A 23018-nucleotide genomic window follows, 5' to 3' on the forward strand; every position below is an offset into this window, starting at 1 on the left:
GAAGCTGGGCACTAGTGGCTCATACCTGTGATCCTAGCTACTCAGGAGGCTAAGATCTGAGGATAGTAGTTGGAATCCAGCCCAGGAAAGAAAGCCCATGAGACTCTTATCTCCAATTGAGCTCCCAAAACCCAGATGTGGCTCAAAGAGGTAAAACACTAGCCTTGAGCACAAAAGCTTAGGGACAGTGCCCAGGCCCTGAGTTTAAGTCCCAGGAACAGCACAAAAAAATAAGTATAAACAAAAATGAAAAAGGGTAGGAGATAAAGTTCAGTGTATGAAGCCCTGGGTTCAGTCTGAAATGCCTCAAAAAGAGGCATTTATAACTCCCTTACAGTTCACAAAGTACTGGCATACAATGAAAACAAAAACATACCTCTAGGTGATGAACTAAATCACGGGAAGTTTTCAGTGGCCCCTCCCCTCTAAAATAAAATGAATTATTAAGAATGTTAAAAAAGTTATTACCTAGAAATTCGTTGCTTAACAAAAACTAGAGCATTTTGTTTATTAACAGAGCCCAAATTATGATGAGTAATATGAATAAGACTAATATTATTGTGATATATTCTTATATGAGTTATAGTAGCTACCTATTATTTTCCAAGCTTAAAGTTTAAGCCAGGCACTAGTGGCTCATGCCTATAATCTTAGCTACTCAGAAGGTAAGATTTAGAGGATCAAGGTATAAAGCCAGCCTGGGCAGAAAAGTCTAAGAAACTCTTCAATTAACCAGCAAACTGTGGGACTGGACAGGGACTCAACTGATAAAGTACTAATGAACAAAGGGAGTGAGGTCCTGAATTCAAGCCCTGGTACTGTGACCCCCCAAAAAAGCTCATGTTCATTTATAATGAAAAGAAATTTTAAACTGACAAGCTATATTAAAGTTCTATTTGTCCTGCAAACAGATCAGACCAAAAGTGAGGAAATTCTCACCTTTAATTCTAATTTCAACTCTGGCAGGAACTAAGCAGTTCAGCTTTATATAGACATACTATTTAAGTTTTAATTTTAATGTAAATAATAATAAATTTTTTGTACCAGTCAAATTAGGAGATTGGGAGATACTAGATTAAAAACTACCAAGATGAATTAAGAACTCTAAAAAATGCAAAGTAAAATAGGAGAATTCATTAACAAGAGCAATAGAGCAGACCTAAGTCAGAAGATGTGTACTCAAGTAGCAGATAGGTCTTCCCCTTAATAGCTATGAGACATGAAGGAATCATTCCTGTTCTTTGATAAACTATCAAGAGGATCAAATGATCTCAGGAAACAAAAATCATATTGAAGACAATATGACACTGATAGGTTTGATTTTTTTAACCACAATGCACTAGAAGAGCTTAAACATTAGTAATTGTTTAAAACCACATTTTACATTATTACATATTGCATTATTACAATGACCTTAAGCAATTGCCTGAGGAAAGGTTATAAAGTTGCCAGGAATAACTAGTCTTGGAATTAAGTACCTAAATGAGGCTGGTGGGTAAAGGAAAATGTAAAAGACTATGGGGGAAGACAAAAACAGTGTGGGTCAGGAAAAAAACAACTTGAGACTTGACCACAGAGAGGTAATTACATCATTAAAAGACATATAAATGAAACAAGACATTTATGTGTTAACAGAAAATCCATTTTCCTTTCCTGTTTCATTATTCCTGTCCAATAACCATGCTCTGGCTCCACAGAGCTTTAGCAATCCCTACCCCTCCTCCATGGGGCAGCCCTTTAGTCTTCTAAGTCTTTTTTTTTGGGGGGGGGGGAATGGGGGGGTGTCTGGTCGTGGGGCCTGAACTCTGGGCCTGGGCGCTGTCCCTCAGCTCTTCAGCTCAAGGCTGGCGCTCTACCACTTGAGCCACAGTGCCACTTCTGGCTTTTTTCTTTTTGCTTATGTGGTGCTGTGGAATCGAACCCAGGGCCTCAGGCATGCAAGGCAAGTGCTCTACCATTGAGCCACCTTCCCAGCCCTAGTCTTCTAAGTCTTTATCAAAATTCAGTATTCTGAATTTGAAACAAAATATACTATCTTGAATTATTCTAAATAAGAACTAATCAAAGAGGTAGTTATGCTGGGCATGGTGGCATATACCTGTAAGCCCAGCTACGGCAGGCTGATCTTGATAACCCTATGATTAGTAGAAGTAGTAATAGAGTAGTATTGTGCGAGTCCTGGGGCTTGAACTATGGGCCTAGGCACTGTCTCTGAGATTTTTTGCTCAAAATTAATGCTCTACTACTTGAGACACAGCTTTACTTCCAACTTTTGATAGATAATCAGAGATAAGAGTCTAGTGAAGCCGGGCGCCCGTGGCTCACGCATGTAATTCTAGCTACTCAGGAGGCTGAGATCTGAGGATCACCGTTCAAAGCCAGCCCGGGCAGGAAAGTCCGTGAAACTATTATCTCCAATAAACCATTAGAAAATCAGAAGTGGTGCTGTGCCTCAAGCGGTAGAGCATGGCCTTGAGCTGAAAAGTGCAGGGACAGAGCCCAAGCCCAGAATTCAAGCCCCATGAACAACAACAAAAATGTGGTAAGGTACTAACAGATGATAAAACAATGTCAAAATTATCAACTCATCACTTCTTCCTTACCCTCTTAAAAAAGGCAGAAGACACCAAAAAAGCCTCTTAGCTACAGAATGCTTCTTCCTCATCTTTCCTTCACACCATGGAATCACTACAAACGTAGCATCGCTCCCTTCTATCCTGCCTCACACATTCTAGCCTATAAAGAACCGTGATCTTCTCTTTCTGATGTCTTTGCAGAAACTAACTGCATACTGTAGTCACTTCTCTTCCCTCGTGTATTTTGGAAGTAGAGCTGCCTCTGAGAGGTTCTCACGTGTTTTATAGTCTGTCCCTATGAAGGAAGATTTCTTCATTCCAAAGAACATTTTGTAAAAACCTGCTTGTCTGTAGATACAAACACTCTTCAGTATTAGTTTATTAATCCTCTCAAAACCAAAATGATCCAGGTGCTCCTGGTTCACACCTTTAATCCTACTCAGAAGACTAAGATCTGAGGATCACAGTTCAAAGCCAGCCTAAGTAGGAAAGTATGCGAGTCTCTTTTCTCAAAATAATCACCAAAGAAAAAAAAAAACCAGAAGTAGAGCTGTGCCTTAAGTGGTAGAGCATTAGCCTTAATCAAAAAAGCTCAGGGACAGTGCAACACACACACACACACACACGCGCGCGCGCGCGCGCGCGCGCGCGGAATATCTAGAAAATACTTAAAGTCTAAGACTGAACAATGTGATTATCACTGACTTCAATGAAGTATTTAATCAAGTGTCTTTTAATATAAACAAGAGAATATTAAAGTTAGGGAAATTGGTCTTCTTGTTACATTAAAACAAATTGCTTTAACTACTTCTACTCTTTTGCCATATACTAAAACTATTGACCTTAACCTATCATAGCAACTTCTCTTTATACTGAATATTCATATACTGATTCAAAAAGACCAAAATGTAAGCACATTACCTAGTAAATAAATACAGAGAATAGGCCATCCTGGACATGTTTCGACCATACCGAACTATCTCATTGTCTTGATCCTCCCACTTCTCAATTTCACAGTCGGCATCGGAGCTGAGCAAACCCAGCTTAAGTCCAAGCTTTGCTATCTTGGCTTGCTCCTACAAATACACATTTTAATTACAACAACATTGTCATTTCTTATATAAAAGAAAGATTAGATGTAACACAGTTACAAAAGGAAAGGTCTTACCTCAGAGTCAGGCTTGTCTTGCTTCAATGACTTCAGGTTTGCACTATTCTTCTATAACAATTAAAAAAGAATAAGATAATTTAATTGTAAGGAAACACAACAATAGTCTAAGTACTGGTAATAAAATTTTATTCACACGAATTTGTTGCTTTTTTTTTGCCAGTCCTATGGCTCAGACTCTGGGCTTGGGCACTGTCCCTGAGCTTTGCCTCTTAATCAAAGTTAGTGCTCTTCCACTTGAGCCACAGCACCACTTCTAGCTTTTTCTCTCATTAACTGGAGGTTAAGAGTCTCATAGGCTTTCCTGCCTGGCTTCAAGCCATGAACCTCAGATCTCAGCCTCCTGAGTAACTAGGACTACAGGCATGAGACACTGGCACCCGACTAAATTAGTTGTTTTAATTATGTTATTTTATGAAAGTGTTTAATGAAGGATAAAGGGATTGCCTAAAAAGTTAAGCCAATTTAATAAGGTGATCAAGCTTGCCACCTAGTGGACACTATTTTGAAATACACTCAGACTTATACTCCAAATCTACTTCCTAAAAAATTTCTTTTTTTTTTTTTTTTTGGTCCGGTCGTGGGGCCTGAACTCTGGGCCTGGGCGCTGTCTCAGCTCTTCAGCTCAAGGCTAGCGCTCTACCACTTGAGTCACAGCACCACTTCCGGCTTTTTTCTTTTTGCTTATGTGGTGCTGAGGAATGGAACCCAGGGCCTCATGCATGCAAGGCAAGCGCTCTACCACTGAGCCACCTTCCCAGTCCTTCCTAAAATATTTCTAAAATATTAGCTATGCTGTTGTCAACTAATGAAATGATTCTTGATTTTAGATTCTTTATTGCTAAGGAGCTCCATCATTACTCAGTGCAACAACATTTTTGTTCCATTCAACTATGTGGTGTTTTTGCTTGTTTTGATTTCATTTTCTCTGTGATAGGGATCAAATCCGGGGTCTCCACATGCTGGACAAGAGCTCTACCACTAAGCTATAGCTCCAGCTTTCTTTTTTTTCTTCTAATTCTTTGTTTCTTTCTCTGTCTTTGTCTCTGTCTCTGTCTCTCTCTGTTCTTTGAGACAGAGTCTCCATGTAGCTCATGCTGACCTCATGATCCTTCTTTCTGCCTCAGCCTACCAGTGCTGAGGTTACGGTGAATGACAATGAACAGAAGTACTTTATAAACGTATATAAGAGAATAATGAAACTTGCTGAAATTGTTTCATGAAACACCTGGGGAGAGTCAGAAAGACCTATGGAGTGAGTTTGACTGGTGCGTTTGTATGTATATATGTAAATGTCACAGTGAAACACCCTTATATACAAACATATGCTAATAAAAATGTCAATTAAAAAAAGCCAACCTGTCCTTATCTGCTTATGAACAGTAAAATCTTATTATAATGTCATCTCTTTGACTTGATTTAAAGAAAAATAGATGAATTTATGTCTATACTTTTCAAACTGTTCTGAGAATAGCTTAAGGCTTAGAAGTAGTTTTCAAAAAAAAAAAAACCCACAAAATCACTTTGTAGTGTTATGACTTCCTTTTCACTGGCTATATTAAAATTTCTAATGACATGTCAGTATTAAATAACATTCTCTCTTCAAAAAAATGCACTAGTTACTAATATGCCTTTTTGAAAATACGAGCACTGGCTTTATCATGTATTCATCGCCTAGACAGTTACCCATTCCTGCTATCATTTCTTTGTCCTCAGATGTAGTTGTTCCTCTTTCTCCTCTTCTTCCTCCGTTTTTCTCTCCCCTTCCTCCTCCTCCCTTCCCCCATCATCATTGTTCCTTTTGTATCTAAGCCAGGCTGGAATTTCAACCCAGAGCCTAGCAAGTACTCCACAACTTGAGCCAAGTCTTTCAGCCCTTTTTGCCTTAGCTATTTTTCAGATAGGGTCTTGTGCTTTTGCCCAAAATTAGTCTCAGACCCACCACCTTCCTATCTCTACCTCCCATGTAGACAGGATTATAAGTATGAGTCACTGTCTCTGGCCCAGGAGTTTTACTTTGTGTCTCTTTGGGCCTGTTCTCTGATATTCACCATCTGTTTTTCATCACTGCTAAATGTCAACAGTTCTCCCTTCTCTGTATTCATTTTCTTTTTATAGGAGTTTATACTTGCACTGTTCAATATAGTTGCTATTAATCACAAGTGAACACTTGAAACATTGCCAGTCATAAAATGTGGTATCTCCTATACTTCCATCAGAAAGAATGACACTGCCCCATTTGTAAGGAAATGAAAGGACTTGGAAAAAGTCATATTAAGTGAAGTAAGTCAGAACAAAAGAAACAGGTCTCATGGTTTTCCTTATTTGTAATAGCAGAATAGCTCAATAGCTATGTACATATGACCACACAGGATGATGCTAAGTGAAATGCACTCCAAGACATGAACACAAGAGATTTTTCTTTGTTGTTGTTGTTTCTTTGTTGTTATTTTAATATATATTTTTATTGTAAAGATACTGCACAGAAGGGTTACAGTTACATGAGTAGGGTAATGAGTACATTTCCTATTGAGCATTATTACCCCCTGATTTCTTTTTTTCTTTTGTGTTTCCCCCACTATGGTTTATCCCATTGCCAGTGTATTTGATTTTGGTACTCTGGGTATTATATATGTGCATGTGAATTAGGGAAGGGAAAGGAAACAAAAAAATGGTGAGACAAAGGACAAAGGGGAAGCCAATGCAACAGTGATACTCACAAGACACTATGTTGGAAATGATCTGTACAACTTGGTGGGAGTATAGGGGGAAGTGAAAAAGGGAGAAAAATGAGGGAGGGGATAACAAGTTCGATAAGAAAAGTACTCAATATCTTATGTAACTGTAACCCCTCTCTACTTAAAAAAATATATGGTATCTCTGTAAAATACACACTGGATTTTGAAGACTTAAGAAGACAAAAAAAAAGTTTTCCATAGTTTTATGTTGGTGACACTGAAGTGATACTATTTGGAATATTCTGGAAATACAGTATATTATGAAATATTTTTTAATACAGCTTCTATAAAAATTTGAACTATGTATGTGCCTTGGATTGTATTTCAACTGTTAGATAGTCCAGACGAGGCCGTCAGCGACCAGCAAATTTTCATTGACTCAACAAATTATCAAATTATTTTCTAAATATCAAATGAATGTCAGACAGTTCAAGACAACAGAAGTACCATAGTAAGTAAAATATTTTTTCTAATCCCCACCTGTAGAATTCATCCTCTGGTATCTTTTGCAACATTTCTATTCTAGTGCCTAGCAAGTTGTAGAAATAGTCAATGATTAAATGACGAACAAATTGGTTTTTGCCTGTCATATAAAATGTTTGATATCTTAAAAATGAGTCATCAAAGTGCTCTTCCTTTGACAATTGAGAGCTTGTTATAGTTTTATGAAATATAATTTATAAGTCTTTTGTTATCTCATTAACCATCATAATTTCTTCTTTCCCAGAAGCTACTTCTACACAGTCCATTGTTTTTCCTCAGCTTCTGATATAAGACTTATTAGGACTGAGTGCTGGTGGCTCATGCCTGTAATCCTAGCTACTTGAGGATCTGAGTTCAAAGCCAGCCCAGGGAGGAAAGTCTGTGAGACTCTTATCTCCAATGAACCAGCAAAAAAATGGAAGTGGCACGGTGGCTCAAGTGGCAGAGTGCTAGCCTTGAGCTAAAGAGCTGAGGGACAGCACCCAGGCCCAGAGTTCAAATCCCATGACTGACAAAAAAAAAAAAGACTTATTAGGCTTGATGGTTTTAGAAGACTAGTCCTTTTTGATAATGGATTCTTTTTATTTTAGCTATAATTTCTGCGCGTGCGCGTGTGCGTGTGTGTGTGTGTGTGTGTGTGTGTGTGTGTGTGTGTGCGCACGCGCGCGCTGCTGATACAGAGGCTTGAACTCAGGGCCTGGTTACTGTGCCTGAGCTTTTTTGTTTAGGCACTAGCTCTAAGCAAAAAGCCAGAAACTTCATTTGTGTTTGGTGGAAAACTGGAGATGAGTCTCAAGGACTTTCCTTCCTGGGCTAACTGAACAATGATCCTCAGATCACAGCCTCCTCAGTAGCTAAGATTACAGGCATGAGACACTGGCACTCGGCTTCTGCTTCCTATTTTTATTGCATGTTATTAGTAACTATAAGTCACATAGAATGATGTCTACAAATGAATTGCTAGGATCACCAAAGTGTCATCTGGGTAACAAGATTGAGAGCACATGGTTATCAGTCAGAGATGGGATTTTACTTCCTAAAAAGGATCCCAGGACCAAAGTTGAGCTAATTTATCTTTGTCTTCCCTCCACCCCATGTATATAGCATGCTTTCCTCTAGGTAGAAAGCATATAACAATTCTTAGTCTACAGAAAATGATTCCAACATAATCTTGCTAAACAGACCCAAGACATGAAGAATAAAACCATATGTAGCATCAGACTATGCCTTAGTCACCATCATTTCTGTTACTGATTCTCTCAAATCTCCACTTCCAACAAATATTCACGATATGAACCACATGTAGCTTGCTACCCAGAGTAACAGCTCTGAACAGTATGCATTGAACGTTTTTTTTTCTATGTAGGGACAGAATGGTAGCAGTAAGCTACCATTTAAATTTTAAATGCTAGAAAGTTAAAATTCTAAATAAAAACGTTCTGAAATGTATGTAATTCTACTTACCATTGGCTTTGGTAGTGAAAGGTAGCCATACTTCTCTCCTACAAATAACATATATAACAACACTTTTTATTAATGTATTTCTATTATTCACATTTACCTGTTAAAATATTATTAAACAGGAATGTTAATGCCTTAGTTCTAATAATTTAGTCTCTTAAATACATGTGATTCAAAAATAAAATCCTATCTTCCTTGGCAAACATGAAGACTGTAAATACCTGCATTTCCAGTACACCTGTGGTGGCAGTCTCTACCAGTCTAATGGTAGAAAATCAAAATGTCTTCAAAATTAACTTCATTTAATGTTCTTTATGTTCCTATTGAAACTAGATTCCTCTTTTATCAGTACCAATGCTGGAGTTTCTTTTCTCCAAGTACCAAATCATTTACAACTAACCTCATAAGTATTCTCATTAGGGAAGAGGACAGCCCCCAAGAATAGTAAGATGAAACAAAACAATTAACAGGGATTAAATAAAAACATTATTAAAACAAATATCACTATTAATTTTTGATTTTTCTTATTTCTACTAGAAAATTTTACATCATATATTGACTCTGTAATCTACTTCTGTTGGACATTACTAATCTATAAGATGAATTATTGCTAAGTATCAACCTTTAGAAGTAGTTAATGATTAAAATCATTTCTTTGTCATATCAGAAGTGGTAGGGGATTTAATTGTGATAACAAAATTGTAAGATTTTGAAAAACGAGTTTAAAGGCATTTTCATTCCCCATCTCCAATCTTCTCATACATAAAGAGCCTGATTTACTTGGGTTACTTCAATGTCAAAATTTACCAATGGTCTAATTCAGAGTCTGAATCCTGTCCATAATATCTGTAAAAAGTTGTCTTCATATGCTCTTTAGAGAGGCACACTACTTAAATACCAGCAAGTAACCTTGCATTATCTAACCTAGGGATCCTACATAGAGCCAGTAACCCTGAAATGCTCACATTTACTCTCCAAGAAGGGTGACAGGAACACATTTCTAAGATACAGCAAAGCTGAAGAAACTAGAATGTAGAGAGAAATAAAGAGCTTTTATATAATCTAGTTTGCCACCGTTACTATCCACCTAGCAGTATTTGTCACTGGTAGTTCAATTTCCTGTAGTCCTCTTTTAAGAATTTGCTTGTTTTGCTGTCTATTCCCATCCAACTTAAAAGTAACAAGATGGGCACTGTAACCCTCGCTACCCAGGAGCCTGAGATCTGAGGATGGGGATTCAAAACCAGCTTGGGCAGGAAAAAGTCCAGGAGACTCTTTATTTCCAATTAACCAACCAGATACCAGGAAGTAGAGCTATGGCTCAAAGTGGTAGAATGCTAGCCTTGCAAAAAGAATTCAGCGACAGCACTCAGGTCCTGAGTTCAAGCCCCACAACTAACGAAACAAAACAACAACAACAAAAGGGAACAAACCAAAGAGCTGTGTAAATGAAAAGCAAGTACAGGATTTTCCTATTTCAATTCTGGCCTGTCCGCTGTGGGTGGCAGAATATTCTGCTGAGGGCTGGAAGGCCATTTGTGAGCTCAGTGTGTGAAAAATATTAGGATCAATCATCAACTTCTGTCTTGGAGCCAGGATGAGGAATGTTATCACTCATACCAAACACATTTACCTTCTCTGTTCCAATCTAATTCTCTTGCTTTAAATACGGAAACACAAAGTATAGACGTTCCAGGATTTTCAAGGTCACACGATGATAAAAATACAAAGTAATAAAAATAAATGATATCATTTTGCTACATTGTAAGCATTATGACAAATTATCTTGTGTACACAAAGAAACTGCTCAAAGCCCAGGTAATATGCATAGGCCCCCATTATTAATAGACTTTTACACCCAATTATCTCTTCTATAATTTAGCCAGCCCCATCCTCAGCTAATGAGCCATAGACCCAAACAAGAGGACAGTTTCTTGGCCCTCAATCACTTGTTCTTGCTCCATACTTCCTGAACTTCCTAGATTAGGATCTCCTTGTCATGTCTAGAATGGAGTGGGAGGGAGGCGGGCAAGACTCAGAGCTGTAGTGGTAAGCATTTTTCATGGAATTAGTTCATTCTCTTTAGACTGCTTTAGGGATGGACTGGAGTTTAACTGCTTGAGTACATTTCAGTGGTTGATAAAAATTTCATCTTTGGCATCACTCAGATTCAATAAGACCCCAGTTCTGTTACTCACTCACTGTGGGACCCTGGCATATTAAGTTCTTTAAACATCAGTTTAGTTATAAATAAAATATGGAAATATTACCTGTCTGGCAGGGTTACTAAGAGGCTTAAATGTAATAAAATGCACAGCTAGTACTTATCAAAGTAAACAGAGTAAACTCCCAATAGATGGCAGTCACTGTTATTTGTATGGCTGTATACTTTTCTGACTGATCACACTGATAATTTTACCCATACAGATACTAGTAGTCTGAGGTTTTTATTTTTCACTGAATCTCCCTTGTTGATTTTGTAAAAAGGTTAACTGTGGTAGGAAAAAAGATGAATCCAAGAAAAAGAAGAAAAAAAAAAGGAACAAATGTTGTAGTAGATGTGAACTGAGAGAGACTTTTAGAGAAGGGCAAAGCTTTGTGTGCACAGAAAGCGAATGTAGACTCTCTTCCACAGGGCACAGGGTGAGAGACCAAAAGCCGAAAGCCTCAACAGAGGGAAAGGACACAGGGAGAGCTGCGTGTCAGAAAGTGGGAAAGATTGGGAGTAAGGGGGAAAGCTGGACAGACTGTTTTTCATAAATTGTCCATACTGCAATGTACTGGCAGTCACAATAAGAAAAGAAGTAGCATGTGTTGAGAACATGCTACAAATGCACTTCTTAATCTTTAACCTACTGCATGAGGTATGAGGTATTTATGTCCCAATTATCCCATTTTCCATATGCAAAAAATTGAAGCACAGAATGATTAAGTTAATGAGTAGCACAGGCAGTGTGGGAACCCAGGCAGTTCAGAAACTGGTTTTCAACTTCTATCTAGTTCTGTCCTCCAGAGTGTGATTATCACTCAGATCCCAAAAAAAGGAAGCAATCCCTCAAGGAGAAATACAACTTGAGTTTATTTGATTTTTGGCAGAAAGAAATTAATATTTATAAGAAGACAATCCCTCAAGTTATTGGTTTCTATTTACTATTCTAATTGCTACTCAGAACTTGACTCAGGATTAACAAACTAGGAGGGCTGGGAAGGAACCTATTATAAATCTTTTGTTCTTAGGAATCAAAAGACTAAAATGGTAGTCGAATGACCTGGCTTAGAAACAGTGAGGATCCCAGACACAAAGAGAAAGGCACCTTAGGCATTTGGTCATGGGACTAGAACAGAGGAATTCAGATCTAGCTGGCCCAGGGACACAAAAAGAGTGCAAGTGATCGGAATTCAACTACGTCCCATTTTTAATGAGCAAAAGCAAAAACTTACCCAGTATTGGAAGTGATATGACAAAAGTTTCAGAAGAAAATTTCCTCTTTTACAGAGAGGCTTGGGGGATAGAAGCAAAGATGTACTTTCATGCTCAGTGCTCCAAAATAGCCCAACTTCGGATAGTGCTCACAAAGGACTAAGCACGGCCTTGGAGAGCACCCAGCCTGAGGCCTTCATGACTGGAGCCATAGACACTGAGGCCTAGGGCAAGGAGGGCTGGCCCATAGGAATAAGAGAACAGCTGGACTGGCAGGTGCTCTGGCTTCTCAAGTCACTTCTCTTCCTTTCCTAATGAAGAGATTGCTTCAGCAAAGTGACCGTTCCTCCTTAAATGTGGATCAACTATACCTAACCGTAGCTTTTAATATATGAAACCTGCCTCATATCAAAATCCATGTCACTGTAAATACCCCATGAAAGTATTAAAATGACATACTGCCATTTAGAGTAGCTACTACATAATTGTTGTTGTTGTTTGTTTTTTCATTGGTCCTGGGGTGAGAACTCAGGGCCTGAGCACTATCCAAGGCTATGGGCACTATTAGCTCAAGGCTAATGCTCTACCACTTGAGCCACGGCACCACCTCGGGCATATTCTGAGTAGTTTATTGAAGATAACAGTCTTACAGACTTTTCTGCCCAGATTGGCTTCAAACCACAATTGTCAGATCTCAGCCTCCTGAGTAGCCATGATTACAGGCATGAGCCACAAGCGCGTGGCTCACAGTTTTTAAATATAAAGATTTTGCATAGTAATTTTTATTATACTTTACAGATTATGTTATAGCTACAAAGTCTTGTACTCCCTAAGTTTTCAGCAAATCAACATGTATCTTATGAAGGTATTATAAAAATATGAAGTATTTAAATATATTCAATAAAATAACAAATACATGTCTTGGTGGTATGATTTTAAATGGCAATTTATTTTTTAATCATATTTTGATACAAACATATAAAATTATATAAACATAAATAACAAGACACATGGATATAAACAAAACTCCTTCATATTAAAATAAAAAGTAGGGGCTAGGAAGGTGGCTCAATGGTAGAGTGTTTGCCTTGTATGTATGAGGCCCTGGGTTCGATTCCTCAGCACCTCATAAACAGAAAAAGCCAGAAGTGGCCCTGTGGCTCAAGTGGTAGAGTTGTTGCCTTGAGCTGAAGAACTGAGGGACAGCGTCCAGGCCCAGTTCAAGCCCCACAATGGATAAATAAATAAAAAGTAAAAATGAGGCATTTGTATCCATTGTATGGTGCTACATGTTGTAGAAATGCCAATGGACTGATCCACCACAGGCAATAGTCCAAGTTTATGTAGTCATCAAGGAAAGAGATTCCATCCAAGTGGAAGGAAAGCAATTCAGAAATCAAATAACTACATTCATTTAGAATAAATTTAGGACAATTAAATCAGAGAATTTCTGTATTATAGAAATGTTATGTAATAACATTTTTCTTGAAGTATAGGAGAAATGAAATGGTTTAATTTCAACCAAAAAACTAAAATGTAAATTTAGAGAAATCATATAACAAATCTTATATAAATGCTAAAATACTATTTTTTCTCATTTTTCTGTAGCAGCTACTTTAGTCTAAACACAACTCAAGTAGGTTATATTAACAAGATAATTCATTATACCTAAGGCTTAACATTACAATCTTCATAGTTACATTAAAATAATACTAATATATAAATATGGGTAGACAGTTTCTCACCTCGTCTTCCTTCAAACACATCATTGATTTCTCTCAGCAGTGTTGACATGTCACTAATTTGAGATTCCCAAGCTTCACAAAATACGTCTAGGTTCTCCTTAGCAATTTTGCTAGACAGATGCAATGTCAATGTCTCAGCAGCAGAAATTATCTAAAACACACATATAAATATAAAACACACAGTCCTCAGAATCACAGTAGAGACAAAACTTAAGTCTGCAGTGTTGCATTCAATTAAAAAAATAACAATCAAGAAGTGATTTCCACACTGAAGTCCCATGTTGGGTAACATGGAGACACAGAACAAAATCTATATTCCTTATAATCTGACCTATAACAGGTGTGTGTTATATAAATCTTCATTCAAGCACTTTATTCAAGGAAAACACAGTTTCACTAGTTATTTCCACAGCATAATTCATCCTCAGCCTATAAACAGTAGAAGAGGTTGTAGTAAGGGTAGTAGTGGAAGTAGTAATGAATGGCAGATAGCAGTAAAAGTAGTAATAATGTTTCATAACTATAAGAACATGGTAGATATATGCTTGAGATACCATGTCAAATGCTTGATAGAAAATAATTCTCAAAAACAGCAATAAAGCTGGGTGCCAGTGGCTCATGCCTATAAGCTTAGCTACTCAGGAGGCTAAGAAATGAAGATCATGGTTCAAAGCCAGCCTGGGCAGGAAAGTTCATGAGACTCTTATCTCTAATTAACAACCAGAAAATCGGAAGTGGTGGTAGAGTGCTATTAGCCTTGGGTGAAAAAGCTCAGAGACAGCACCCAGGCCCTCAGTTCAGGCCCAGGACAGAGGAGACAGAGACAGAGAGAGACAGAGAGAGAGAAGAACAAGAACAAGGAGAAGAACAAGAAGAAGAACAAGAAGAACAAGAACAAGAAGAGAGAAGTGCAAAAAATGCTAGCTTCTCAAATAAGTACTATTCTCATTTTGCACCTGCCAAAACTGAATCTCAGAAATGCTAAGGAGCTTGCCCAAGATACTTGGATAAGTAGTATATGCAAAGCTGGCATCTAAACTCAGATCTACCCAGCTGAGAGTCTATACTCTTTACCATGTCACATTGACTCTCACATAGTACACGTGAAGTAATCATCCTGACGCTTGTAAATATCACCAGATATTTACCAGATAGGCTAAATAGATACACTGAATAAACTGAAAGAATTGTGGCAAGGGACTGCTATGTTTTCATCAAAATCTGTTTAGTCTTCCTGGACACACAGCAAGATTGTATTCCCCAGCCTCCTGAGAAGCGGGGTATGGCTGTGTGACTGAGTTCTGTCCATTTGACTGTGGGCCATCACTTCCATGCACACCTCCCTCATGCTCCTCCTCAGTGTTCCCCCCCAATTCCATGCATAGGATTCAACAGGGATTCTCAAGTTCTAGGGAACTGGCAAGCCACAAGATGGGAGGAGCCTGGATCACCAAGATGAAGGAAGTCATGACACCAGACTTCAAATAAATGAGAAATCCATTGTCACCAACTAGGACTTCATATAAATGAAATCACTTGCTATTGGATTAAGTCACTGAGATTTACAGGCTTCAGGTTTTAGCACAAAGATATGCTAGTTAAAACTCAGGACCTCATCTGGGCATGTGAGTAGCAGCTCCTTTCCCTCCCACTGCTTTCACCCCCATTCATGACAGACTCTGATTGTGTCTGGTTGTGAGGTTTATAGACAGGGCTATTAATTATATCAAGCATGTGTCGATAAATATTCACAAAATCACTTTAGGTGGTAATGAGAGAGAGAGAGAGAATCCCACTAACACTCTAGTAGGAGTTTAGAACAATACAAAGTATACAAGTAAAGTAACTGTAAAAGATGGTAGTGCTATGAGGGAAATTAATATGACAGTGCAATATAGATGTAGCAGCATTACTAATGGGTGATGGAATGTCTCTATTATATAGGAGTACTCACACTCACATAAATATGCATGTTTGCAAGTGGTAAATATATAGTCATTCACCCATGTTCCTGGGGCTGGGGAAACAGCTGTGAATGAGACAGATAAATGACTGTTTTCATGAGGCTCACTTTATAATAAAGGGAGACCAACAATTTTAAAATATATAATTATGCTGAGTACTGGTTACTCACACCTGTAATCCTAACTACTCAGGAGGGTGAGATTTGAAGCCCGCCTGCGCAGGGAAGTCAATGGGGCATCTTATCTCAAATTAACCACCTTAAAAGATGGAAATGGTGAGCCAGCTGCTGGTGGCTCATGCCTCAGGAGGCTGAGATCTGAGGATCATGGTTCAAAGCCATCCCAGGCAGGAAAGTCTATGAGACTTTTATATCCAATAACCCACTCCAAAAACCAGAAGTGGCACTGTGGCTCAAGTGGTAGAGGGCTAGCCTTGAGCTGAAAAGCTGAGGGACAGCCCAGGCCCAGAGTTCAAGCCCCACAACTGGAAAAAAAAAAAAAGAGGAAAGTGGTAAAATAACAACAACAACAACAATAATAATAATAATCCAGTGGTAGAATGCTAGCCTCAAGCACAAAAAGTGGGTGATATTGCCTAGGCCCTGAGTTCAATAAAGAAAGAAACAAAGAAAGAATACTTACATATATATATATACATACACAAATAAACAATATATAATTGGAACATAAGATAATTTTGAAAGGAAGAAATGATGTGCATACAAATAAGGGTAAGAAGGATGGCAGTATTCACAGAATTTTAAGTTAGGAGGAAATCTAGGGAAAGCTCTTGGCATATGGCATAAGACTCAAATACAGTGTTTCTGAAGTAAGTGTGTACCGGAGGCAAGTGGACAGGCCAATGCTGAAGCCTTGGCTGCTCCTAGTAAACAGAGATCCTCTGCAGATTATCACTATACAAGTTCTCTAACACAGCTCCTGCTTCCATAGTGTCTAGTTTCCTTTCTGTGAGGTCAACTGTACACCAGGGATCCAAAGGTGCAACCTCTATCATAAGAATAAAATTGAAACTTAAAAACAGTCCTTTTGGTTGGCCATAATAAATACAACAAGAACGCTGGAGAGACGCACTTCAGAGCTTAAGATCTAAAACAGAAAGGACAATATGTTCTTCACTTTTTCCCTTAAATTATATTTGTCAAGGCTAGTATTCAACAGGACATCAGTTTTAAAAGGCTTGTGAAAATTACAGAGACAAAGTAATACTACAGAAAATTCAGGGGAAAAAAATCTTTATCAACTAAGGAAACAATTTTTATTTCTGCATATTCCCATATAATCACCTTGTAGGGTAGCAATTCTAGTATATACACAAATCTGTATGCTGCTTGTTTTACTTAACATTTTAACAACATTATCAACACCTATAATTCTAGTTATCATAATTTGCCTAATTTAAGAAAATGTCACGACATTATTTTATTTTTTAATATTCTTCTGTCCTTAGGAATTATTAGGTCAGAAATATGTGAATATTTTTATGGCTTGTTACATAATGATACTTTATTTTCAAACACACTACAATTTCATTTTAAAGAGCTTTGTTTCGAATAGATATAAACCTAAGATGTTCTAGATGGACCAATCTCTAGTCTGGCAGAAAACTAGATAATGCCAGGGAATGTCAGTCATGTGCCAGCATATTACTAACAAAAATACTATTATCTTTCTTCTCAGTAGATTTAACTTTGTTATGCAGAACCCTAACTTCCTCCCTCACCATCTATGATGACTGTCAAATAAGAAATAATATAGAGGAATAACCTGCCATCATCATACCTGTTGGCCAGTTACTTGAAATGTCTCTTCCGCATGTAAACATGTTATTTCAAGAGGTTCTGTCCCAGATACATGTCTTAATAATCGGCAGGTCTACAAAAAAAGCATATATATAGTTTAATTTGTACACTCTCGTCTTTCAGAGTACATAGGATCACTTCATAATTTAAAATAAATTTACATTCTACAAATAAAATGTAGTAAAATTGATTGGATTTGTATACTACATGATTAGTATACTGCATTGCCATAAAATATTTTTATGATAAAAAGCAGAAATAAAAGTATAGGGTAGGGCTGGGAAGGTGGCTCAGTGGTAGAGTGCTTGCCTTGCATGCTCAAGGCCCTGGGTTCGATTCCTCAGCACCACATAAGCAAAAAGAAAAAAGCCGGAAGAGGCGCTGTGGCTCAAGTGGTAGAGCGCTAGCCTTGAGCTGAAGAGCTGAGGGACAGCGCCCAGGCCCAGAGTTCAGGCCCCACGACCGGACCCTCCCCCCCCCCAAAAAAAGTATAGGATATTGCTTTTATTTCCTATTTGATCACAGCAAAGTGGTTACAGAAAGTTAATTAGCACCAGCAGGAATTTTTTTTTTTCCTGGTCCTGAGGCTTGAACTCTGGGCCTGGGCACTGTCCCTCAGCTCTTCAGCTCAAGGCGAGCGTTCTACCACTTGAGCTACAGTTCCACTTCCAGTTTTCTAGTGGTTTATTGGAGATAGGAGTCTCACGGTCTCTCCTACCCGGGCTGGCTTTGAACCGCAATCCTCAGATCTCAGCCTCCTGAGTAGTTAGGATTACAGGTGTGAGCCACTGGAGCCCAGTGTTGAGCTTTTTTTGCTCAAGGCGAGTCTCTACACTTGAGCCACAGCTCCACTTCCCGGTTTTGTGAGTATTTTATTGGAGATAAGAATCTCATGGAGTTTCCTGTCCAGGCTGGCTTCGAACCACGATCTTCAGATCTCAGCCTTCTGTGTAGCTAGGATTACAAGCATGAGCAACCAATTCAAGACCAAAAGGAATTTTTAAAGGACTGAGTGGTATGCATGAAGTCTGTATGAAGAAATCTGGCTCAGAAAAGCCACTAATATAGCTAAGTTACTGTAACTTACACAACCTTTTTATCAACAAGTAATACTTCCCATCATGATCAGTTAAACACACTTCTATTCTTAAGAGTTAACAATGGGCTAGAAAGAGTGGGATAATAAGAAAAAAAGCCTCCAACACAGGAAATTATTGAAAACCCTGAAGCTGAATATGAAAACATTTTAAAATCTTGTTTTACTATTAAAAGAGAATTTCTACAGAATTCCTAAAATTAGCAAGTTTCCCTACAGTCATAATATTTGGCTTATGCATGTAATAAGATAAAATCTTTCAACAGAACCATGCCTACAGTCACTTAAGGAATGTTCTTCAGGGGCTGAGAAGTTGGCTCAGTGGTAGAGTGCTTGCCTCGCATGCATGAGGCCTTGAGTTCGATTCCTCAGTACCACATAAGCAGAGAAAAGCTGGAAGTGGTGCTATGGCTCAAGTGATAGGGCGCTATCCTTGAGCTGAAGAACTGAGGGACAGCACCCAGACCCAGAGTTCAGCCCCCACAACTGACTAAATAAGTAAATAAAAATTTTAAAAATGATTTTTAAAAAGAATGTTTTTCAGACTTTCTAGGCTGCTATGTAACAAGTAAAGGATAACAAGCTAGTCCTAATGATCTAAAGAGTATGTGTGAGCTTGCACATGCGTTGGCTAGGGATACCTTATACATACACAAGTATACATGGCTTATGGTTAGTTTCTCAAAACTAGAAGACATCCAGGATTTTCATTAGGCAGCAAACTCAGAACACCAACAAGGCAAACTGAATTTACAAAGAAAGTGACAGCTGGAACACAGGTAATACAAAACAGATTGGAGCAAAGAAGAAATGGTGGGCTAGAGTCTACCTTCCTCCCTCCCTTCTTTCCTTCCTTCCTTTCCTCCTTCCTTCTTTCCTTTCTTCCTTATCCAATTTCCTCCCTTCTCAAAAACACTTTTTGACCTGGGAGACTGACCTATGTTTTACACATCACAAGGACGTAAGTCCAAACTCTGCTGAAGTTTGACCTCAGAGGAGAGAAGTGAGGAGGGAAGGGGCCTTTATTCCTTGTTCTTTCCCTGCAGGGTCACCTTAGGCTCTCTGTGTGCCCAGGCCCAGATCCACAGCCTCTTAAGGGAATTCTCAAACAGATTTCCAGGTCTTAACTCCTCTGTTAATTTGGACACAGCTATGTTATCATTAGCCCCAACTACTGCATGTTACTCAATGTTTTCCCACATTCTCTTTAGGTAGTTGTGACCCATTCACTTACTATACCTTCTTCAGATCATTCTAATGTGAGTACCTTTTCTGTCTGAACAGATCCAGGCAGAAACAAACTGATACAATGTACCTCCACTGTTTTACCCCAAAGTCTAGTCTTTCAATGAGGATAAAGATTAAGAAATGCATTTGTGGGTTCTAACACTGTGTTATTGTTGTGTTTAAATCACACAAATTGTTGTGTGGTTAAATCATACACTTTTTTAAATAAGTTTTTTATTGTAAATATAGTGTACAGAGGGGTTACAGTTATGTGAGTAAGGTAATGAGTACATTTCCTATCAAGCATTGTTACCTCCTCCTTTGTTTTTCCCCTATACTATCTCTTTAAAATAGCAAAGGAGAGAGAAAAATGTTTAGATAAATTAACCAAAAACTGCCTTGTCCTAACAGTCCCTCATGATACTTTATTATGAACTACAATTTCTTTAGCAAGCAATCATATTACTCACCTCAATGAGCTGTTCTTTCTGTTCAGAGAGTTTACTCGCATATTCAGCCAAAGCCTCTAAATTTCCTTCTACTCCAGTAAGTTTTAATTCTTTTAAGACCACATGATCAGCATGGTATTTTAATAGATCCGCTGCCAGCTGCATGGCTGTACTATGAAGCTGCAGATTGGGGGTGAAGGGTGATGGAAGACAGAAAAAAAAAAATAAGATTTTGTGGCCAAGCACATGAAAAGCTGTATTAAGAACTATAGAATGGAAGTCGCCAAAGCAGCCCCACTTGATCAGCTATAACCTCTCCCCTGGTTAAAACTGTGTAGTACTGACAACCCTATCAGTCCTCCCAAGGGCAGGGCCATGTCTATTCATCTCTGAATCCCCTGGAACCAGCAGTACTGCTGTGTATAGATGACCTAGTCATCAAGCTCTTTCCCACATAGCTTCTCTCTTAGTTAAGAATGTTTCTGCTACTCGTAAATTTGGTGGGGAATGGAACAATATTAAGAGTACAATATTCAGATCACTAAAAGGAAAGTGATATTGACATTTCTGATCATTAAGAGGTTTTAAGCTAGATATCAGTGGCTCCCACCTATAATCCTAACTACTCAAGAGACTGAGGATCATGAGTCAAAACCAGCCTGGGCAGAAAAATCCATGTAACTCTATCTCTAATTCACTACCAAAAACCTGGAAGTGCTTCCAAAAATTGGAAGAGCACTAGCTTTGCACAAAAAAGTTGGGGGACAATACCCAGGGCCAGAGTTCAAGCCCCAGTACTGGCACATATATCAGAGCCGGAGTTCAAGCCCCAGTACTGGCCATATACAAAAGCAAAAGATGTCTTTAGTATAAGTTTGAAGAGGTATCACTATGAGACTTGGTTAATTGGATATTCAATAAGAGGATACTAAATATCTACATCATGGCAGATACTGTACTAGAATCTAGATATACAAAACAGGTTGGTTACAATCCCTGGCTTCAGGGAATTATAATCTGTCTACCTACAGTTGCTATCCAGAACTCTACTCTCTAAAACAAGTTAGGTCTCAGCAGAAACAACAGTTAAAAGGGTATCCAAGGTTTTATTTCATGTTGAGAGGAATAGATCTTAAACATTCACTCTCATTCAATATCTTTGGGGGTTATTCATCTCTAAATCTTTTGTTGTATTTATTTTATCTAATGATGTGACAGTTACCTAGAAAAAAGATCGCTTTAAAAACAAAAATGTTTTAAGAAAAAAATGTGAATTAAGCCTATTTGAATGAAGCAATTTCTTTTTTCCTGGAAGCAATCAAATGTCAATTCAAATTATAGGATTTTCTACAAAATTAACAATAAGGTTGTCTGCATTCATGCAAACAAGTGGTAATAATTACAGACAGAAACAAAGGCACTGAAACTCACTTTCCTTTAGACACTAAATACCATATAAGAATTGAAAAAGATTTTGTTTAACCAGCAGGGCCTTAGAGAGTACCTACCATCAGTCACCTCTTTATTTGTGCCTATGATACAGTTCTATAGGGACTGAGTGCATTGCCAAAGTCATGTAACTCTTCAAATGGTTCTGGGATAGCTTGTTAATAATTGTGAGAGAAGGGCTGGGAAGGTGGCTCAGTGGTAGAGCGCTTGCCTTGCATACATGAGGCCCTGGGCTTGATTCCTCAGTACCACATAAGCAAAAAGAAAAAAGCCGGAAGTGGTGCTATGGCTCAAGTGGTAGAGCGCTGGCCTTGAGCTGAAGAGCTGAGGGACAGCGCCCAGGCCCAGAGTTCAGGCCCCACAACTGGACCCCCCCCCCCCCAAAAAAAAAAAGAATTGTGAGAGAAGCAGAGAGCAAACACGATGCTTCTGCTCTGTACAACGTCCTGACAGCAGCTTTACATGTATCATCTCACTTAACCCTTATAAAAACTCTTCAAGGATGACATGGCTATACCCATATAAGAGCTAAGAAAATGAAGCTCATGGAAGTCACTGGATCTAGAGGATTTCCACCTGGTTAGTAAAAACTGAATAGGATGAAATAAAATGGGTAGGCTTGTTTTCAGAGCAGAGAAAGCCATATTTTATATATAACAGGATGTTTAAAAATTGAGGTTTCCTGCTTTCACTATATTTGATGTCAGTATAACTTGGGGAGGAGATGGAGAAAAACCAGTTGTTTAGGGATACAGGTGGACCTGTTGCAACAATGAGAAGTACAAGTTGTCATGTCCAAAACGAGCTTTACAACGTTGGTGCGGGGGTGGGGGGGGAGGGAAGGGGAGGGAAGGAGAAGGATTGGGATTGGGGGGGAGGGGGGAGGCTGGGAAGGGATGTGAAGGGTAAACCAAAGGAGGAGGCTGCAATGCTTGGTAAGAAATGTACGCATTATCCTGCCCATGTAATTGTAACCCCTCTGTACAGTCTGTTCACAAATAAAATTAAATTAAATTAAAAAAAATTGAGGTTTCAACAGAGGTGTCAGCTCCAAGTTAAGATGTAAAACAGATTACCAAGTATATAATATATAAAAGAAATATCCAAGACCTTTCATTCTGTTGGGTCATGACACACTTCACAAATATCAAAGAATCATTAAATTAGAGATATAAGAGAAGAGAGGTTATTGTAAGGATCTGTCTAGAGAGCCGACGGGAGCTCATCAGGAACCTCCCCTGCCCCCCAAGGTGGAGGGAGCAATATGACATGACAATGTTATTATTGGGGCCAAAAGACACATGGGAACCTCTGACAAACACACTAAAGCATCTGTGAGAGAGAAAGCCTTAAATGACTATTGAGCCCAAAGCCACTTTACAAGGGCACCAGTCACCAAGAACTCCGCCCCTCCCCCTCCA

At 38.6% G+C, this 23018-nt stretch overlaps 1 protein-coding gene across 1 annotated transcript in view; it reads right to left on the reverse strand.

The window, feature by feature from the left end:
- Ctnnal1 (catenin alpha like 1) overlaps nucleotides 1-23018 on the reverse strand; it is a 63708-nt gene that overhangs the window by 5567 nt on the left and 35123 nt on the right. The window contains exons 9-15 of the mRNA XM_042695003.1: nucleotides 20170-20328; nucleotides 17357-17449; nucleotides 13593-13743; nucleotides 8430-8467; nucleotides 3745-3795; nucleotides 3498-3652; nucleotides 377-425 (exon numbers count right to left, since the gene is read on the reverse strand). Of these exons, the coding sequence (XP_042550937.1) occupies nucleotides 377-425; nucleotides 3498-3652; nucleotides 3745-3795; nucleotides 8430-8467; nucleotides 13593-13743; nucleotides 17357-17449; nucleotides 20170-20328 (696 nt within the window). The remainder of the gene's footprint in view (nucleotides 1-376; nucleotides 426-3497; nucleotides 3653-3744; nucleotides 3796-8429; nucleotides 8468-13592; nucleotides 13744-17356; nucleotides 17450-20169; nucleotides 20329-23018) is intronic.

This window comes from Dipodomys spectabilis, unplaced genomic scaffold (assembly GCF_019054845.1).
Source record: "Dipodomys spectabilis isolate Male_0828 unplaced genomic scaffold, ASM1905484v1 ptg000006l, whole genome shotgun sequence".
Lineage (NCBI taxonomy): Eukaryota > Metazoa > Chordata > Mammalia > Rodentia > Heteromyidae > Dipodomys > Dipodomys spectabilis.